Source organism: Lathamus discolor, chromosome Z (genome assembly GCF_037157495.1).
Source record: "Lathamus discolor isolate bLatDis1 chromosome Z, bLatDis1.hap1, whole genome shotgun sequence".
Classification (NCBI taxonomy): Eukaryota; Metazoa; Chordata; class Aves; order Psittaciformes; family Psittacidae; genus Lathamus; species Lathamus discolor.
In genome coordinates, this window is record NC_088909.1 from 20,244,076 (window position 1) to 20,258,697 (window position 14,622).

The 14,622-nt window shown below is 46.6% G+C and overlaps 1 protein-coding gene across 2 annotated transcripts in view; it reads left to right on the forward strand.

Annotated features, from left to right (window-relative positions):
- Window positions 1-14,622, forward strand: part of NECAB2 (N-terminal EF-hand calcium binding protein 2) — a 79,936-nt gene that overhangs the window by 61,252 nt on the left and 4,062 nt on the right. For both annotated transcript variants that reach the window (XM_065661725.1, XM_065661726.1), the window contains one exon: window positions 11,497-11,633. In XM_065661725.1, the coding sequence (XP_065517797.1) occupies window positions 11,497-11,633 (137 nt within the window). The remainder of the gene's footprint in view (window positions 1-11,496; window positions 11,634-14,622) is intronic.

The window sequence follows — 14,622 nt, forward strand, 5'->3', positions numbered from 1 at the left end:
AAAGCCGCCTCAGCATGCCCTCATTACCCCTGTTTTAACAGCCCATGGGGTGTGCTGCTCCTCGTCATCTGGCAGAGTTTTTGCAAGTGAGCAAAATGAGCAAGAATCCTTCACAGAGAGGAGCCAACAAAAGTATTTCATAAGAAACATCACTCCCTGCTGTGATTTTGTGAACAAAGTGGTACAAGCCTCATCGCTGAATTATTCAAACACAGGAGCTTTGTTCAAGTAAAGAACCAAAGGTAAAAAGAAAAAGCAGCACCCCAAAACCAGAAAGTAAGCTGTTGTAGGTGGGAGTGAAACTCATCTCCAGAGTTCATATAAGACAGACTTTCAGGCAGCACCAGAAGCTTTTCCAAAGTGTAAACTGTGTAACCCATTCGTGCTTTTTTTTTCAGATGGGAGATTTTTTCACTATGTTTTCAAAAAAAAAAAAAAAAAAGGGAAAAAAAAAAGATTTATTTACTAGACTTTCTGGTTTTAGTGTCTGGATTGGCAAAACAGAGTGTCAGAAGTTCAGAAGAAGGCTTCTGGGGATCTGAACCAATACAATCTTATGATGTAAAAGCCATTGTGAGCTCCCTCTTCCCTGACAAGTCTCTCCATAAAGGTCTTCTTCTGCTTCATCTCCTCCACGTGTGACACTGTAACCAAGGGCCTGTGTTGGTGTCAGGATGTTTAAGAGAGACACACATATAAATATAATTTACTGGGTGAGGGAAAAGACTGCTGAAGCAGCAGGTTAGTAGAAGCCAAGTGTGGTTTTGTGCCCCCCCCCCCATGCTTAATGCTCAAGCCTGTTGCTGTCTTTGCAGCTTTTCCCCAAAGCCAGGTCCTGCGAAGGGCTTGGTGCTGATGCTGAGTACTAGGGCTTGTGAATAAACTCCTTTATCTGTGAGATGTTCCTGCTTCTCCATATTAAAATAAGCATTTCATCAGCTGGAGAAAAGTATTGATCGTTTCAGTGTTCCTTATTCCCTTCTTTTCCCTTCTATAAAAGAAGTATTCAGTGTATACGATAAATTAAGCCTAACCTCCTTCTGTGTTGACTTGCTGATGAGAGGTGCCTGCTGACAAGAGGGGCTGGATAGCCATGGTGTTTAATTGCTGTTTTTATTTCTTGCTCATAAAAAGAGAAAGCAGCAATTATCTCATGCTGCAGGAGCTCACAAAGTATCAGCAGTAATTAGATTCAGTGGTGGAAGGTCTCATACAGCAAAACAAAATCTGTCATTGTAATTATTTTCCAATATGACGCTGTCTGTGCTGTGTTGAAATGACTGCCAGTGATGATGGGAAATGCAAAGTTAAAGTGGAGAGAAAGGAAATGAACTTTCAGGATCTAAAAAAAGCTGATGGTGGGAGATGTTCTAATACAATAATCATTTACTGGTTTATAGTGCAGTCAGCAGGTACCAAATCCAATGTGACCACGAAGGATGTGATTTGTATTTCTGGGTGTCGAAGGGTGTGTGGGGCACGGTGGTAGCTGGGGGATAGAAGCCAGGTGGATGCTGTCCCTCCCCTTTTGTTACTGACCCCCTGCCTCAAGCTGTCCACTCGATGCCTCCACCAGCCCTGCCAGCCTCGAGGGCAGTGCCTCGGGAGCCAGGAGGACAGCACTTAGGGGATGGTTACCACTGAACAGCACCCTCACCCTGGGAAATGAGCTTTGGCTTGGTTAAAAAACCACATCTTGTGGGGTTTTGAACCCAAATGGCTCAACTAGCCCTGTTCCCGATGAGTATGGTTTCCACCATTGGGGTTGCTCCTGCTCCTTACTTTTTGCAGTACCGGACATGGAAACATTAGCAAGGCTGAACTTTAGTAATGAGGCAAAATTTAAGATCAAGCTGCAAAGAATTCCCAAAAATAGTTTGAGGAATGCACTCAAAGATGAAGCTCAGTTTTAAGGTCAAATCATTCCTTGCTGGAGATGCTCTTGTTGGGCACCAAATGGGTCCAAGAAGTGCTGGTGACTGTTCTTAACATAAGCCCTCTCTCAGCCTGGAAAGCAAAACTGCCCAAAACTGGAGGTGAAATTGCAACAGCCCTTATGCACACACTGGAATGAAATGGAGCTCATATCTTTGAACACAGTGTGGGGAAAGGCTGCACTGTTCTGCTTCATCAAGAGCCAGGAATGGGGTGAGCAGGGCAGGGAAGGGGGTGCTGACAAATTCAGGGGGATTTGGAGACTGGCTTAAGGGAGGGGTAAAGGGAGCAGGAGGGGTGGTTTGAAGACCTGCAGGTTGCCCTGGGCCACTCTCTCCTTGATGTTCAGCATCACCTTCGGTCCTGGAAGGGAGTAAAAGGAGATGTGGAACAGTGTTTTACTCCTTATTTGCTTGCTGCCAGCTCCATTGCCAGTCTGGCACTTGCCAAAATCCTTTTTGTCTCATTTAATGGACCTGGAGTGGAAATATGACCAAGTGGGGATACATTACAGTCCCCTAAAAGCCTTTTTATGTCAGGGTCCCAAATACCACATGTGTGTCTTATGGACAGGCACTGTACCCAAACCAGCTGCAAACACATTTTCCTAGGAAAACATTGTATAGATGAGAGGATATGTAAATCATAAAGGAAAAGTGAGTGTACTGACCTTCAATACCAGCTGCTGATGCTCTAGCAGTGCTAGGGAGCTCGGAAGTACATACATATGGGTGAGTAGGTCTGCATACATTATTTTTGTGAGTTAAATTGTTCCTGCTACAAATCACCCATCTTATCTCTGCTTTATGATATGTCATCACAGTGAACAGGAGATGCCGGGTTTGGTGGGAGCTGCAGACCTCCTCTCCCTACTGCTGGTGTCAGGGTGGCTGTGGGTCTCCTCCAGCTCTCAGCCACTAGCAGCACACTGCAAAGGAGTGCTTGTTTGTGCAGCCACCAGTCTTGAATGCTAAAAATGATGGGTGGCTTTTTCTTGTTTTATAGCACAGTCCAGAACAGCAATATAGAGTGCTCTCATTTGCATTCTTACCTGCCCAAATTAAGCTTGAATTCTTACCTGCCAAAATTAAGCTTGCCAAATATGATATTGCTCTTTTTTGAATGATGACACCTCAAGATAAAACATTCAGTAGAATTAATTCTTAAAAGTTATCTTTTCCTCCCACCATCCAGCTAATCCTTTATCTCATCCTTTCATTTAATTTGAGCTTGTTTTCTCCTGCTCTGCTGAACGAAGTTAATGTTCATATCAAGGTCTCTGAGGCTCCTGGAGCAGCAATTTGCTGTGCCAGCAGCCTGACAGCTTATCTCCTGGTACTTTGTACCTGGCTGACTGCTGGGAGATTCTGCACATCTTGTCATCTTACTCCTTGGAAGCATTTGGTTCTTCTTTAGGGGTCAGGATGCTTGCTAAAATGGCCGGTTTGCCTGTTCTAGGAGTCTCAGAGCATTGTCCTTCTTCACCCTTGCAGCACAGAGATCTGCCCCAATGGGAAGGAAGTTGTTTTAGGGATTATTAGCTGCTTTTTTTTCCCCTTTCTTCGATGGGTGATTTTATGATGAAGCACCAGCTTTGAAACACTCCTACAATGCAGTTAAAGATGTATTCATGGTGAATGGTTTTGGATTAAAAAAGAAAGGAGTGGCATTGGGGCGGTGAATTGGTAAAGGATGAGTCATCTTTCCCTATCTTTTGAATGATGCATTTATGAAGAATTTCAGTATCAAATTCTATAGCAAAAAAATTATGTGGATTTTGTGAAAAGTTATGGAACTTTATAGTTCAATAATAATCTAACAGGAAACAAGGCATATTTAAATAAATGGTAAATGCTCCATCCCTGGCAGCGTGCAAGCCAGGTTGGACAGAGCCTTGAGCGACATGGTCTATCTAAGATGAGGCACAGTGGTTGAAACTAGATGATCTTAGGGTCCTTTCCAACCCAAACCAGTCTGTGATTCTATGATTTGTTTAGCTTCTCAGAAAGTATTTCTGGAAGTCTTCTCTGAATGTAAGAAAATATTGCACTGCAAATTAAAGCAAAAAATGCTGTTCCAATTAGGCAAGAACTGAATTTTTCCCAACTTCTCTGTTCAGACTCCAGACCAGAAAGCCAATTCTACAAACAATGCCACCCAGAGACATTTCCTTGCCAGCCCCACAGGGCTGTGCATGAGATCCAGCCAGGCTGCCAGACTGGCAGGAGCACAGCAGGGCTGCCAGGGAGATGAATCTTAGGAAGGTTTCTCTTGAAGCTCATTTTAGATAAAGATGTTTATTCACTGCTCATCTGCTTGTCTATTGTTGCAAAATTCATGTCCCTCTTCTTGCTCTGAGAAGGAAGAGCATCTTCTTGGAGTATTGTGTGCAGTTCTGGTGTCCTCAGCATAAGAAGGACATGGAGCTGTTGAAACAAGTCCAGAGGAGGCCACGAGGATGATCAGGGGCCTGGAGCACCTCCTGTATGAAGACAGGCTGAGGAAGTTGTTCAATCTGGAGAAGAGAAGGCAGCGTTGAAACCCCATAGCAGCCTTCCAGTATCTGAAGGGGGCCTACAAGGATGCCTGAGAGGGACTCTTCATTAGGGACTGTAGTGATAAGACAAGGGGTGATGGGTTTAAACTGAAACAGGAGAAGTTCAGGTTAGGTATAAGGAAGAAGTTCTTTACATGAGGGTGGTGGGGCACTGGAACAGGTTGGCCGAAGTGGTAAATGCTCCATCCCTGGCAGTGTTCAAAGCCAGGCTGGATGGAGCCTTGGGTGACATGGTCTAGTGTGAGGTGTCCCTGCCCATGGCAGGGGGTTGGAACTGGATGATCTTAAGGTCCTTTCGTTAAGATTCTATGATTCTTTGGAAATCCTGCTCATGCTGCCCAGGCACCAGCTCTCATGGACCCCCTGTTTCTTCCTCCTTCCTCCCATTTTAAGGCCATTGCTCATGGAATTAAATAAATAGTATTGTCAGAGGAATAAATCCACCAGACATCAGTGCTGTGGTCTTGCCAAATAGAGCTAGAGCAGCTTTGAAGGAGCCAACAAAAGGAAAGGCAGGGACCTCATCAACACATCACCAGCTGGCACAACCAGGCTGATCCTTCAGCAGCTTGACCATCCCACATTGTTACATCTGCAGGGTCTTTTGAGGAGGACCTGTTTGGAAAACAAAATCTGTACTTTCCTTGGAAAACTGAAATAAAATGTGTATTAATTTACTGTCTTGTGGATACTAAAGAGAACTAATTAGGAACTCATGGGAAGAAAAAGGCCAGTTATAGCTAGGGGTTCAGAAGCAGGGCGTTTGTGTCATTTTCCAGTCTGTTCTTTGTCTGCTAAGTAAGTGGACAGGGTGCAGAAGTGCCACATGCCTCATCCATAGATGACCCCAGGGGTTGTGCTGTATACTGCATGCATGAGCCAACAGTTACCTGCCCTTCACATCCATGTGGCAGCAACAAGAAATAATGGGATTATATTGCAGCAAGGAGTTTTCTAATAATGAGAAGGGGAGAGTCCTGTAATAAGTTGCTTGGGAAGGGTCCATGGAAGAAGAAATTCAGGACCAGACAAGGCAAACATGAGCTGAGAAGGGTCAAATACCAAGTTTTATAAAAGGGTGATTTTATAGCAAAAGACTTCTAAAACCTGTGTGATGCCATCAACAAGTTTTTTATCTGAACAGGTGTCTCATTCGGTTTCTTAAAGCCATTTCGGGAAGGCTGAGGGTCTTTCATATGTTAATGCTTTCATTTATCAACTATCTAAGTGTCTCTTCTCCTCAGGTTTCTTCTACTGATTATGTGCCAGGCAATCAGCTTTGGGTCTCTGCTTTTGAAGGGATTTAGAGTCGGGAGAGGAGGGAAAGGAGCAAGAGGCAGGTCTGAGTTTTATTCTAATTATTAGAAAATATCTCTTGGAAGGAAACAGCAATTATGAGCAATGCATTTAAATCAGCCACTCGGACGTTACAGTGCAACACATGCCTGGTTTTTAAAGGGGGGAGTAGGTGGAAGACAAACTCTCTATCATCCTGGGATGAGGTTTGACAGGGGTGTTTAATGGCATGACAATGGTTTGTTGTTTTTTAAACTGGAGTAAAAGTGTGGGTGAAACAGAACTGGCTTTGGTTTCTGCTTGAAAAGCCTCCTGGGTTTGGTGCCATCACTCTGTGGGCATGCTTTGGCTGTGGTTGGAGTTAATAAAAATAGAGGAAGCCATTCATGTCCCCAGGCTTGGTAAATGTCAGCCAGTTCGGCTAATCTAACTGAAAACCAGTGCTGAAAAGCCTCATTGGGCAGGCTGTAATGCATCAAGGCAAAGGGAAGGTGTGGGATTGCCGGGGGAAAATGTCGGGGAATTAGGAAATCATAGAATCATAGAATAGTTAAGGTTGGAAAGGACCTGAAGATTATCTAGTTCCAACCCCCTGCTCTGTTGTGCATGGGTGGCACAGACTCATTTATATTTTACATCCTGTAGCCTTAACAAGCGAAATACTGACCTTTAAAAATGCCAACAAAGAAGCTTTGAGATGGTCAACAACATGGAAAATCTTTTTCAGTCATTTGATACCCACAGGAACACTGGCCATGAGTGCCCAGTTTTAGGCATTAGTTTGCAATGCCTCGTAAGGGGTGCTTGACACTGGTGTTGGCAAGTCCAAACAGCCAATGGCCTCAAAATGCCAGCAGTAGTTTGCAGAGGTTATAGATCCCAAGGGCGTTTTCATTAATTTGTGCCAGAATTTGGGCAGATTTGGGGCAGGTACATATGGAAATGGAAAGCTGGAAGAGCCATGGTGGGGCTTTGAACAGCCTGTGCCACAATGTGTACTCCCACTGTGTGTGGGAAGGTACATGACAGGCACATAAAAAGCCTGTCATATGAGGGAAGCAGTGGGATTTGGGGCCTGCACCTCAGACAGCCGACCAGAGGACCCAGCAGTGGGCAATATTTTTCACAATTACCTGTGGCTAAAACAAGTTGTGTTTTTCCCACTCTTCCCTTCTGTCATTTTTCAATGTCTCTGGCTCATGCCCGGTTTGTCAAACAGTGACGTTTCCCAAGGCTGTCCTGAGAGCTATCCCCTGCAGACATCTCAAGGCCACCCCTTCAACCGAGCTTTTACATTTGCTTCTCACTGCAGATGCACAGAGCCACTCATTTGCAACAGCAGACATCAAGGCCAGGCAGCTGTGCAAAGTCTTTCTAGCCTTGAACTAATGGACTAGCTGAATAGAAAGAGCAGGTTTGGAGATGTGCCCCTCACGAGCTTCTGGTACAAAGCAGCTTCACTGAGCAGCAATTATTATATTATCTCCATTAGTATTTTAACTTCTCAAGCAAAGCAAGGACAAAATGACTCTTCAGGGTGGAATTAGGAAGACAAAACCTCATTAAATCTCCCTAAGACAGACAAATGTTTAAATAAGACAATGGGAAGGATTCCTTTGGAGCTGGTCTTCTTAATGAGTTGATTTTCACAACACCAAATAAGACATTTGCTAGAGGAGAGCCTGAGGGGTTGCTGAAAACCCTTTTGAGCACACGCATTTCAGATCCAGCTATTGTACTTACTTGTCTGCCAAAACACATCAGATCTTCACAGACACCCCAATATTCCTCTACACCAACTGGCATAGCTTTGTACCCAACATCAATCCATCCAATGAATCCCAATGTAGGGAGTTAAGCTGATTCAAATGAACATGGGAATCACCTTCATGATTTTTCCTAAGGCTGAACCAACTTGATAGGCAGTTAGGTAATAAAATCCCAACATTTAACTATGCATTTAAGTCTCGCAACTATCCTCCAGAGCCAGTCCATATGTGAAGCAGTACCCATCATCACCTGCACCTTCATTAATAGGGTTTTTCAAAAGAGGCAGCCTCCCATGCTGGGGAGAACAATCTGTTCACATGAGGTATAGGACGGATTGATCAGGAAATTGGTGGCATTTGCAGGAGACAGGCTGTTGGGTCTTGGAGAGCAGCAGAAAAGTGGAGGTACATAGCAGCATGTTACTGCATTTATTTGATGTATGGATTAAAATGGAGAAAAAGGTGGTACACTCTTCACACTTCTGGATAGGAAGCTGAGTGGGGTAAACAGCATGGGATAAAATCAGCTGATGGAATTGGAGCATCCATGGGGATGTGGTATGTGATCTGGGTGACTATTAGAGGACGACAATGCAGTGGTGTTTTGGATCTTGCTAGAAAGGGACATTAAAGGGGAATTACTTGGAGCAGCAGCGGGAGATGTGGGTGCAGCCCCCAGCTCTGGCCAGCCCCACACTTGCATCCAGCCCCCATGCTTGGCTGGGCGAATCATGTCCCAGAAAACCTGCAGTCTTAATTAAAGGACTAATCCAATCAGGAGCACACATAGGTTCACCTTTAGCAGCAGCAGCTCCCAGAGGCCTGCAGGTCTATATTAAACCCATGAGGAAGGTCATAGTCCTGAGACTGTGAACAGCCGTCTTCCTCTGAGGCAGCAATCAAAGCAGTGCTGGGTGTGAGAGTTAGTCTGTAATTATACCAGAGCTTGCTTGAGCACCTGGCTGATATATTTATGCCTTCATGAGGGGCAGACTGGTGAGTTGAAGGCAGGCGCTTGCAACAGGGGTAGCAGCTGTGGAAGCGCAAGAACCACAGAAGAAATTGTTTCCAATCCCAAATGCAGTATGTCTCTGCCAAAGAGATATATTGATTTAATACATCCTCCTTAGGCAGAGTGTGGACAGTAGAAATGTATGTAATGATAAAATAATTGCCTGGGTGAAGGGACAGATTTGGCTTGGTGTGGGGCAATTTCCAAGGGTACTGGCTGAGGAAGATGAGGAATGGGGTACCCCAGCAGTGAATATTATACACTGCCTATACAGACTTGCTCAGATATGATAAGTATGAGTATATATACAATATGGTGCTTAGAAAGAATACATATGTCTATGTATATAGTGTATGCTGCATGTTCTGAACAAATTGTATTTTCTAGGCAGAGCAGAGATTGCTCAACTATCCAAGAATACTTGTGACTGCATCCACATTTTTTTCCCAATCCAAATTCTCATCAGATGTTTTCATATCATTCCCTTGGCTCTATTGCTGTTTATGGTGGTGCCCATGCCTCCCACAGAAGGGCCCTGATGCTGTTCTCCACCAGCTGCCACACCCATGGTCCCAGACTGCCTGTTCTTCACTGTGCCTGCCTACACAGGGTGAGGAAAAACTGGGCAGGACCTGTCAGGAGGTGTCTGAGCTTGGCATTGTGGCAAGAGCATCCTGGCCTAAAAAGCCCAGCAGCAACTCCATAGCAGGCAAGGAAGAGCAGCCAGCCTCCAGAGGTCTTCTTCTGATGCATCTCCCCATATCCTGCACTTACGTCAGCTTTCCTCACTCTGACCTGGCTGTCAGATAATGGTCCTGCTGATGCAGTGCACTATGCTATGCTGGGGCTGTGAAGGGGAGCATGGTCCTGCTTGGAGAAAGGCTCAAAAAGTGGCAGTGTCTCATGAGTGCTGCTGGTGAGCATCCCAGTGCTTGGTCCTCATGCAGGTCTACTACAGCCCATGGAGTGACGTGAGCCAGTCCTCTCCCTGTCTGACCAGTGCCCTGGGATGGGCTGTGCTGGTGAAAAAGCAGCACAGAGCATCAATCCCTGCCTTCCTTATGTCTTCATCCCTGCCACACAACAGTGCTAGAGCAAGCAGCTGCAGGAGATCATGAGTACAGCACACTGCATGGCAGTTTGGCTCAGCATCACTGTCCGGCAATACTCACCGCATCATGTGTGTCCCCCAGAAACACCGTGGTTGTGAGGGGAAAGGAGCAAGGGTTTGTGTTAGAGACAAGTCATTAACTGCCACACTAGTTTGATGCTCAGAATCCATCAAGAAATTCATGCTCCTTTACCAAATTAGGGGTGAGAAATCTGCTCTGTGTCCAGTTTCCCCAGAAGTGTTTTTCTTCATCTCATTTTTCTTTTATGATTTAATACAGGAGATAAAGGTCCTCCAGATTCTTGCAGAACTGCTCTGGTTACCATGGAAATAACCTTCGTTAATCACTTCACCATAATTCAGGAATAATTTGCTCTGGGGAGCTTGGGATACTTATGTGCTGCTGCATGTCAGATAACTGGTGGTGCTGGGACTGCTCCAGTCTCACCCCTGAGTCTGGTGATTGCCAGTGTCATGCAGGGAGCAAGGAGCATACATCCTCATGTCATGGCACCAAATAGATATAGGTCCTGGAGAAGTCCTGTGCCAGGAGACCCACACAGGGTCAGACTACCCAGCAGGGGTTTGTCTGGGCCACATGCTGTCCCACCAGGCACTGATGGGTTGGGAAAAGTCTGTGAAAAAGTGGTGTTAGTAAGTTTGCATTTAAAGGAGCCTTTCTTTTTTGTCACCACAAGTTTATTCAGCTCTGATGCCAAGTGATTAGCTTCAGCCAGACCTGGTGTGGCCAGTGGCTTGGCCTTGGTCTGGTTGGGCTGGGGTCAGATGAGTTGGGCTTGTGTTGGAATGGTGTTGGGGGTGTTGGGACAATGCTGGACTGGTTGTGCCAGCGTTGGTCCAGTTGTGCCAGTCTCCTGCCTCAGCTGGTTGGCTGGCAAGAGGCAGAGAAACAGAACCATGCCATGGACAGGGCACAGCAAGGCTGTGCTGGGGAAGGGACTCTGGGTGCTTTAAGCAGATCAGCTGTGCTGTTAATACATTTTATTAAGCATTTTCTGTCTTGAGAGGGTTTGGATTACCCCAGAAGCTGCTGTTGCTCGAACAGCTTGTCCTCTTTCACCAAAGCTCCCTGGGAGCAGCCTGTTTCCTGGTGAAGGCATTCCCACTACATCCTGCCTTTGGCCCCAGATGGACAGAACTTTCCTTTTCTCCCTCTTCAAAAAAAAACCCCTAACGTCAAAATATGCGAGGCTTTTGTGTCACAGCTGGTGGGCTCTGCCAGAGCTTTCTGCCACCGGCTTGAAGGCATCTTCATCTAGCAGCTGCCCGGGAAGAGCCATGTTAACGATCTCCGAACCACTTTCACTTTAGCGCTGAGTCAGCCATACTGCTGTGGATTAAGGCACTAAATAGCATGCTGAAGCTCTAAGAGCAGGGATCCAAAGCACAGGAGGGGGCACTTTTCATACCTGCACCTGCTGTGTCTTGTCCTGCAAGGCAATGGTAGATTTAAGATCACGGTGAAGTGAGCAAAGATGGGCTTTGGGGTAATTGCCTCTTTTTGTTGCTCTGTTTATAGATACATAAATGATGTGCCTTGCTGGCCACACTGCCTCTTGTCACAGCCTCTATAAGTGTGTCCCAGGGCTGACAGATGCTGGAGGGCTGTATGCTGGGTGACCTATGGGTGTTGGAAGATGCTTCCCATGGGGTGGGACAGTGCATGCTCATTCCTCCTGTGGCCTTTATGGCTGAGGACACAGCTTGTGCATGGGATGTTGGATGGATGCTGCAGCACCAGTGGTGCTGGGTGGTCAGTGCTGGGTCTCACCATGCTCACTGTCTGCCTTGGCAGGTGTACGAGAGTGGCAGCAACGTGGACCAGTTTGTGACCCGCTTCCTCCTGAAGGAGACGGCGAACCAGACCCAGTCACTGCTGAGCTCTGTGGAGAGTGCCGTGGATGCCATTGATGAGCAAACCAATCCTGCCAGGTCTGCAGCACCTCCCGCACTCCACTTCCAGAGTGATTCTGGTGCAGGGAGTGGAGGGAGAGGACAAGGGTGATTTTGTGGGATGAGGGAAAATGCATCAGATGGTGTGCAGGGAGCAAAAGGCAAATAGCTGCTTTTCCGTTTGCTTCCCTGTTACGTGAAATGGGGGTAGGGGAAGAGATTTTCTTGACCCCTCATGTTTGATCTGTCTATCAGTGCGCCCAGAAAGCCAAGACCCTTGTGCCCAACCGCTGTCAGTGTCCTGTTATAGGGATCCTTCACTGAACAGTCCTGCTGGATGGGAGGGCAGTTCAACCAACTTGTTGAGGGAAACGTGCCAACAGCATCAGGGGCTCTTCCCACTTTATGTTACCCACTGTCAGCAACTGCTGGCACCCACAAAGGACTAACACTAGCAGTTTATGGAATAGCACTCTTTATTAATATAAAATCATGACAAATTAAGGTTTGTGATTGCTGGTAATAGGGATTGTCTGCAAAACCAACCAAAAACTGTCACAAAAACAAGTGATACACAACCATACTATAATCACTAATAACAGCTAGCGTGAGTTATTTAGCGTGCATTAGATAAAGTTCTTACCAATAGGCATGGGTAGAAGACAGGTTCAGCCCATTGACTGATTCCAGAAGTTAAGATGGAGTCTTCCCTATCTTCTCCCCCCACTTCACTTTTATACTTTTCTTTACTCTCAGGTGGAGCTTGAGTGACTCCAGTCCTACATTCTTCTATTATTGATGGCATAAAATTCTTTCACTTCTCATTTAAAGATACAGATGATAAAAAGTTTAAAGCATGTCATCGGTGAGGGGTGGTCGTACCTTGGAGGTGGGTAACTTTGGGATGGAGGTGTGTGGTAGTGTTATAATGAGATTATAATTAGCAAGATTCACCTAAGGGAAGTGATTTTGCCACAGTTGCTGGCTCAGCAACGGACATAGTTTCTTGTATTTCCCATCTGACAGCTGTTATGTGGCTTATCAGCTGCATGGTACCACGTTTGCAGTCCCCAGTCTGCAGGGAGTGCAGCAAAGCCTGGCCACAGTGTCTCCACTCCGCTCCACCCTCCATTGCCCCCCTATGATAGCAGGTTGTGTTGCCTAGGGAACCATTGTGGAGTAGATTCCACGAACACCAACCCTCCTGAAATGTTCAGGTTGGTTCAAGTGGTATTTTACCATAAGAATGTTTCTATAATACTTCAACTTCTGTTAATTTTCTCCTGCACCAACGGTGATTTTGGAACACTCCCTTCCCAGCTTCCTGAGAGCTCTCGGGGCTTTCCTCCACCACTGTGTCCTGCCCTGTCCCTTACTCTCCTGCATCTCTAAAGATTCCTCTTGACCTTTTCACCCACCAGCAGTGCAGGGACAGATGCAAACAAGGGGCAGCACCCTGGGGCTGTGCAGCCCTGGGTGCATGGGGCTGCTTCTCCGAGCAAATCCACTGGTCCCATTCAGGGCAAAATGTGGGCACCAGCAGCAAGGGTGGCTGTGTCTGGGGTGTGCTGGGGACAGCCCATGCAGTGGCTTCCCATGGCAGGGAAGCTGTCCCTCCTGCCGCACACACAGGAGGTGAAATCCACAGAGGCAAAAGGTGCTTGTGGGCTGGGGACAGGTACCATGCCCTCGGGTCCCATGTGAGGGGGCCATCCCCATCCCAGCAGCCTGGCATGTGCTACCAAGACTGGAGAAGGCGTAGCAGGCAGTTCCAAGCTTTCTCAAGTGTTGCCAGAGCTAAAATATAAGGGGTACCTGGCAGCGTAGCCCAGATGGTCACTTGGTGTCACTGTGTCACTCACTTCCCTGTCACTGGCTGTAACCAGGACAAGTTGCCATGGAAACCATTCATCATATGCTGATCAAGTGAATCCTGCTCCTATTGTCCTTGCAAACCAGGAGGCCATGGGATGCTCAGGGGGATGCCTTGGCTTCCCCAAGCCACATGGAAATCCCAGCTCCCTGATGGGACATTACAGGGGCTGATGTGCCCAAATGCTTCACAGCAGCCAGGTCTTGGTGTTTTGGGTTTTAACATCAGCAGCAGTTGCACCCAGGACAGGCAGCACTGGGCTGCTCTCACTGGAGCTGTTGCTGCCTGGGGACAGCAGTGAGACCCTGGGCAGCTCTGGTGACATCTCACCAGCTTTGTTAGGAGGGATGCTCTGGTTTTCATCCCACATATCGCTTTCTTCTCCCAGTTTTGGAAAGAGACTGTATCGAACCTTATACAAAAAAAGTAAAAGGGAAACAATGAGGAGAAAACAAGCCAATGTAAGATGCAGCAATTAGAACCCATGAAAGACTTTGCTGGCTGTTATTTGCCAATGTGTGGGCGCAGTTCATAATGAGTAGTATTGTACTTGTTTTCTCATGGTGGCAATAGCAAAAAAACCCACTACCAAACCCACAAAAGATAATCTCATGTATCCACATGAAGACAGAGGTGGCCTAAAAAGCACCAAAATAAAGCGCAAAGGCAGATGTCCAAGCCTGAGACACCTCATTAAATTGTGATTAAAAAGAAATCTCTGTCTGTTATCGCCTGATTTCCTGCCTATTGACAGGGGATAATTTAGCGCAGGCAGGGGGATTATCACACAGTCTGTAGCAGCAGGGATGTTCCTGTAGTCTTTATCACTATTCTTGCGTCCCTATCTTGGAAATGTTCTTCAGGGCCAGATCTGCTTGTCATGTTCCCATGTGCATCATCAAGTCTCCACCAGCTGATCTGGGGGGACAGCAGCAGCTCAGACCTTGCACCAAAGGAGCCAGCTGAAATTGCTCAGTTTAGACAGGGAAGGTAAAGAGGACACCTGGCTGCTGCACTCCAGAGGAAGCTGAGTGCCTGGGGAGGGACAGGAGGACAGGACAGTGCTGGCCAGTGTTGTGCATATTGGCTCCTGGCACTCAGCATGTTGTCTCCATTGTGAGCTGCGTGAATGGCAAGAAATGCCAGGAGGAGTCA